Genomic DNA, 6,976 nt, shown 5'->3' with positions numbered 1-6,976 from the left:
ATTATTTATAGTAGATGAGATATAATGTATATGGTAATTATGTATTTTAATCGTAATTCAATATTTATGGTATAATAGCATAATTAATGGGATGAGGATGTAATTAAGAAAAGAGAAAATGATTGAAGTTGACATGATTAACATACCATAATTGTAAAATCACTATTTTTTGCATTTTTTTAATGCGTAAACCCTACCTTAATTATCCGCAATGATTTTGATTGAATTAACTCTAAGGACCACGCTTATTATACCATAAATAGAAGATAAGGTCTACCTTACATTGTGAGTCATAATTTAAAATTAACATTTATATTATGTATCTCTAATTTTGACATATTATGTAAATACATTAATCGTTTATGTACCTGCAAATAAAATAAAGACATATCACATGATAATTACAAATATATAACATGATAACTACATACACAAAATATTAATTACAGATATATAATATATTAACAATTGGCATATAACATGTTAATCAACATCTTATGTATATGCAATTAACATATTATATTTTTGCAATAAACAATTTATGTGTTTATACTTATTACCATGTTATATGTAATTAAGATATTATGTACTTTAAATTTATTTAAAATATATAAATTATTAACAACAAACACATAGCGATATCTATTTTGGACATTCAACGTTATTAGTCCGTTTGGGCGTTTGGGCCATTATATTATCAATATGTATTGAGAACAAATATTTTCTAGTTAGTAAAATAATAAATTTTATGTTTGATACGGTTGTAACTTGATCTTTACGTAAAGATTTTAAATTTATAGAAAAAATCTAGCTCTAGAGTGTTCCACAAAGAAAAATATTGTATCTTTTTATATAAAATAAAATGATTTTTATTAGCAAGAGCATAAATAATATGATTAATGTGCAAAACAGGAGAATGTTGTGATTTTTTTTTTCTTTTGTAAAATGATATTTGTATTTTCAAAAAGTATTTAAAAAAAATGCATATAGCAGCTTCAAAAATAAGTTGTGCTAAAAAATAAAGAAAAATTTTAAGACGTCGCGAGATTTTGCTTCAAAAATCTTTTTAAGTAGAGAAGAGCTTTGGGGAAAATACTCAAAATAGTAATGCTACTCTTTTTTCAATTGAATCCAAGTCAAAATTGTGCGAATTACCATTATATTAGAAAATTTACAATTTTGGTTCCAAAAAATATATATAAAAAAATTTACTCCGTCCAGAATTGGTTGTGATCACAAAATTGGTGAATTTTGTCGCATCGAACATGCCACCATCCGCGCCCAGTATCTCAATCTCGTCTTCAATATCTCCGGCTCATCACTTTTATCTAATTAATAACAAATTATAAATAATAATTAAAAATAAAGAAAAATTAGAATAACATCAAAATAAATCCTTTATATAATAAAGCTATATATTTTGAGAAATAATTAATGTTACAATTAATGCCACAACATCTTTTATTACTTTTTTTAAAAAAAGCACAACATTTAAAAAATAAAATAGCTATATATTATATAATCATATAAAAATATACTTTTGAAAAATAAAAAAGTTATATATTATATAATAATATAAAAAATGTGTTCAATTAGAGTTTAAATTTACACATATAAAATTTGAAATTTGTTTTCCAAATGTAATTATCTTAGTTATTATTCGTATTGTGAAAATTATAATATAGATGAAATACAATTAAGAATAAATCAATGTAATTATGTAAATTCTCTCTATAAGTTTATTTGAATATGAACATAATTAGAGATTATATTAACCATATAAAATTATAATTTTAATATTAATTTTAATTTTAATTGTAATTGTAATTTTGTATTCTATAAAAATAATAAATACTTGACCAATAGAAGCTCAAAAATATTATTATATTAAATAATTTAAAATATTTTAATTTTTTTATTTTTATTTATATTTATAATAACATAATTGAGTATAATTAACATCATGAGGAATAAGCTTATGGTTTAATTTCATAAAAATAAACAAATAAATGACTGAATTTGCAAATTTTATGCGTTAAAATATTACCTAGATCAGAAATCGGACCGGGCGGGGGATTTCCTACCAACGACGCCGTATCGGAATCCGTTGATGCCAAAGTCGTCGACGACGAAGACCGCGACAAGCTGCCGGCGTAGTGCCTGTTAACAGCGCAATAGAGCTCCAGAGCCGGAAAAGTCCGAGCGAGTTTCGGATCCGAACGGGGCGAATCGGGGTCGAAGCCGAACCCTAATTCGATGCAACCGCGGAGCTCATCCAAGTCGTCGTCGGTCACGCTCTTGCTCCGCTCCCGTCGCGCACGGTTATTCCCCTTCCGCCTGAGCCAAGCCTCATCGCGGTGGGAGTCGGGGGACCACGATTTGTGCTTGAGCAGCGGCGGTGGAGCTTTAGGTTCCGACATGGCGCACCGATAAAGCGGCTCTGATTGGGGCTTTGCGTGATTGGGGGTTTTGAAATTTGAAAGAATAAATGGTCTCTGGGGAGGTGGGGTCGATGGCTTATAAAGGAATTTCAACGATGGCGGCGCCAGAAGCGGGGTGGCTGAGCTGGATCCTGCTATGTCTTCCGAGGATGCTAGAAGAATTTTGAGATTCTTGTTCAAATTCGAATGACGTGGTCGACTAGAACTTCGCCACTTGGGCTTGTGGGTCCCGATATTGTACTGTCTGAAGTGGGCCCAAAATTCCAACTCAGCAAAAGTCAACATTACAACTCACGGGTAAATAAACAAAAGATCCTTCTCCAAAAACAAAAGATCCTTCCAGATTAGAAGAGGTTTTACAGGTGTATGATTAGGAAAGAGAGAGTGGGAGGAGAGGAAAAAAGAAAAAAAATAATAAAAAACAAAATTAGAAAAAGAAAAAAAAAAAGTATTGCGTAACACATCCTGCAGGTGAGTGCACGGCAGGCACCCGTTGGGCACGCTACTTTTTTCCAACGCGCAGAATCAACGCTGTTAATAAAGTTGTTGGGACCCACCTGACTCACAAAATTTCCATTTTACGGTAAGGAACTCAAACTTTCTCTCACCTTACCCTCTCTCCTCCACCTCAATCATTATTCCTCAAAATCTGGTCCTAAACCATCTAATTTAGAATAAAAAGAATATTTTCTTTGAAATTAGGGGTGAATTCTTAAGAAAAATATTATATGGATTTCCACTTTTTACTCCAAATAGTTATACTTCTTCTTACAAATTCTTGATGTAGAAACACTTTTCTCGAGACTTATTATATCCATGGTTACCGTATCATGGAATAAAAGTGATAGAGTAAAATTTTGAAGTAGATGTAATAAAACTCTTCTTGAAATTAGACACACAGAAAAAGTATTTACTTTAATTTATATTTAATATATACTTAACAATGTCAATTATATAAAATAAAATTTCATCTAGTAGTCCCTTTTAGACCGTAATGTTGTATTTGTGTATGAAAACATCCTAGAAAATGATAGGTCTATAATTTTATATTACTTTATAATTTTTTATTTTTTTTTTCATTCTAGGACAATGACAAATTTAAAGGGATGAATACACTTTTGAGCTCAAATTGTGAAGGAACGAAACTACGTAAGAACCGATCAATGATATTTACGATTTAGTGTGTTACTATCTAAAATTTGTTTTCTTGTAAGTAACACGTGTTTTTTTCACATATTTTAATTTTTAAAATCATTTTGATCTTTGCTAGTAGTATATGATTTTGTGAGATTTCAAATAAGTAATATCATTGACTATTGAGTTGATAAAGTAATTTTAGCAATTCGTAATTGTAGTTTACATGTCAACATATTTAGCGAATATATTATCGAAGCGGGCTTTATATCTCCTTTAAATTTCAAATTTGTTGAAATTACTCCATATTAAATTGGTTTTTCATTTTTTTTTTAAATGTACCTTAAAAGTAAAAATTTTGTTACTTGTTCAATTTTTTAAAACAACAACAACAACTCATCTTTTATTTTAGATCAATCATAATAGCTCATATTAAATGAGAGGTTTCACATTCTCAGTGGATGACTTCACCGCTCACACACTCAAGTTTGTGTATATGTACTTAGAATTCCAAAAAGATTTAAACCCATTAATCTTTGTGAATGTTGTAAGGGTGCATAAATCATCTTGTTTTATGTAATTTTCTTTTTTCTTCTCATATTTAAAAAAACATTATTTAATTAATTAAGTAGCAAAAACACTTTTATATCAATAAATTACGAAATACTTAAAGTCTTAAACTATGGTCTTGATGAGTCTAATGTTGAGCCTAACAATGTTCAGGAATGTTGGAAACCCCCAGATTATGGTCGTATTAAACTGAATACGGACGTGGCTTTGGATTCAACAAACGGTGTGATGGGTATGGGCTGGATAATTCGGGACGAACAGGGGCGGTTCATTGCAGCGAAAGGAAAGAATTTTATTGGTTCATTTACTGTTAAAGAGGCTGAAGTAGTCAGTATTCAAGAGGCACTTAGCTGGTTGAAGGAGTTCGACCTGGGAGACGTAGATGTTGAGATTGACTCTCAACTGTCCTATTACGCTTTGTCTTCTGATTCGTTTAGTTCTTCGTTTGGTTTTATTATTGACGATGTAAAATAAATTGCACCCCAGATTCATAATGTGATTTTTTACTTTGCTAGGTGATCTACGAATCGTGCAGTCCATGCTATTGCTCGAGAGACCGTTTCTTTGTCAGGTTGCAAAGAGTTATTGATCTCCCCTCCTTTTTTTCTTGAGACCATTATTACTTCCGTTTTAATGCATTAAACTTTGATCCTAAAAAAATGTTAGAAAATCACAAAACCAATTAAATTCACATTAACTTAGTTATTTAACTATACACAAGCAAATTTGATCAACCATCAACTTATAGCCAAAATTGCAAGCAAACAAAACTTAGGTGCATACATAAATATATGATTGCGTGTTCGGTAAATATATGACTTCATTTATGCTTTCATGTTATCATAATGTGGTTTGCTCTTTAATTTCCACGACACTTATCATTGAGTGGTTGTGTAACGTTGCTTGGAGCATTTCATATGAAAAATTTTGAGAATTTGTTTTGTTGACTTAAAATTTTTTATTGGAGTCTTTCATTAATGGAAGTCGAATTTTTAGAGGAGAGAGAAAATTTAAAAATAACGTTACAAATGTATTTTTGTCTTTTAAAAATGTATGGTGACATGTAGAGCATCTAAAGGACACATGCCTTTCATGCATCCACTAAATTGCTTGGGAGTGATCACAAATTGGCCACCACTCTATTTGTCTATTTCTTTTCCTCATTGCCAAGAGCAAAGGTTTGAATGACGGCACTTGGCATTTTTTTCAAACTAAAAATGGTAATAACTAAAATAAATAATTAAAGATAGTTAACGTGTAGTAGGTAGATCCCAAAAAAAAAAAAAAAATTGAGAAAAAACTTGAACAATTCTGAAGAATGAATTCTTTTAGATGGTAGCTAATGAGGCCTATAAAAAATTGAGATAATATAAACCAAAGCAATTGAAGATGCTATTATATGATATGCTTTTACATCGATTCCGTAAAAAAAAAAAAAAAAAAAAAAAAAAAAAAAAAAAAAAATCAAATGATATTTAAATTTGGGAGATTTTCTTACCTATTAAATTAATTTTTTGTCGTTTTTTTTTTTTTTTCATAAGTTTAAAAAAGACTATCCAATATGTTGGTGAATAAGCCCAAAAAGATAAAATAAAGGGATTTGACTTTTTGAAATAATCTCAATAAATGGTGAAGAACGAAAATTTACTCCGTCTTGTAACACACATTTTTTTCTTAAAATTAATTTGTTACCATTTAAGAGTGTTATGAGCATTGTAGTATTAATCTTCTATGATACAATGAATTAAAACACTATATATGATCACTCAAATATAATGCTTTCAACGAATGTGAACAAGGTGAACACTTCTACTTATTCGTGAAGTGTTGGTAGATTTTTATTTTTTATTTTTTTAAGTAAAGAGAGTTTCGTGTAGAGGAAAAATAAAAATTATAAAGTTCTAAATTCATTATCCAAACATTCTGCCAATACATATATTGGTTCTAGGGTTTTTGGGCCCATGGAGGTCCAACACAACCGTGGTTGGTGGATTCACCTTTCGAAATAAAGCTAAATAATCCGCCATGAAAAGTGAATAGTTTCTTGTATATTTGCTGGTCTGCTTTCGCAGTCTCACTTTTTGCTCGTCTCCTTCTACATTCTCAAGGAGCCCCTTTTATAGTGGGTCATCCCTTGGGTAATTTGAATGCTTACATTTAAAGGCCATAAATTGGCTCATTAACTCTAGGGACAATAGTTATGCTGTGCAACCGAATGTACCATGCGCATGGTGCATACGGTTCAAAACGACGTCGTTTTTATTAAAAACGCGCGTCCCACTTAAAAAAAAAAAAATCAGGTTCGACTCTCAGCAATAGCATTATTGTGGATATATAGTTATGAAATTGTGGATATATAGTTATGAAATTGTGGTTATATAGTTATGAATTTATGGATATTTAGTTCATTCATTGTGGATATTTAGTTCAATCATATATTGTGGATATTTAGTTCATTCATTGTGGATTTTTACTTCATTCATTCATTCATTCATTCATTGTGGATTTTTACTTCATTCATTCATTCATTGTGGATTTTTACTTCATTCATTCACTGTGGATATATAGTTATGAAATTGTGGATATATAGTTATGAAATTGTGGTTATATAGTTATGAATTTATGGATATTTAGTTCATTCATTGTGGATATTTAGTTCAATCATATATTGTGGATATTTAGTTCAGGGCCGTATTTTAAGTTTTGGTGGCCCTGTTCTAGTAAATAAATGTGGCCCTACCAAAATCATAATTTTTAAAACTAATACATGCAAGTTTCGAACCTTTGACCTCCAAGTTAAAATACAATAAATACACATTCTTACCATCTCT

General features: G+C 30.1%; 1 protein-coding gene across 1 annotated transcript; it reads right to left on the bottom strand.

Moving 5' to 3' along the window:
* Nucleotides 1-1,098: 1,098 nt before the first annotated feature.
* LOC109162105 lies at nt 1,099-2,508 on the bottom strand. The gene is made up of 2 exons (XM_019310796.1): nt 2,048-2,508; nt 1,099-1,328 (listed from the first exon to the last, which is right to left on the bottom strand). The coding sequence occupies exons 1-2, from the start codon at nt 2,418-2,420 to the stop codon at nt 1,234-1,236; spliced, it is 468 nt and encodes a 155-aa protein (XP_019166341.1). The 5' UTR covers nt 2,421-2,508; the 3' UTR covers nt 1,099-1,233.
* Between the last annotated feature and the right edge of the window lie 4,468 nt (nt 2,509-6,976).

The sequence above is a fragment of the Ipomoea nil genome, unplaced genomic scaffold (genome assembly GCF_001879475.1).
Source record: "Ipomoea nil cultivar Tokyo-kokei standard unplaced genomic scaffold, Asagao_1.1 scaffold2926, whole genome shotgun sequence".
Lineage (NCBI taxonomy): Eukaryota > Viridiplantae > Streptophyta > Magnoliopsida > Solanales > Convolvulaceae > Ipomoea > Ipomoea nil.
The sequence above is the reverse complement of the archived record's forward strand: the minus strand, read 5'-3'. Positions and strand labels throughout refer to the sequence as shown.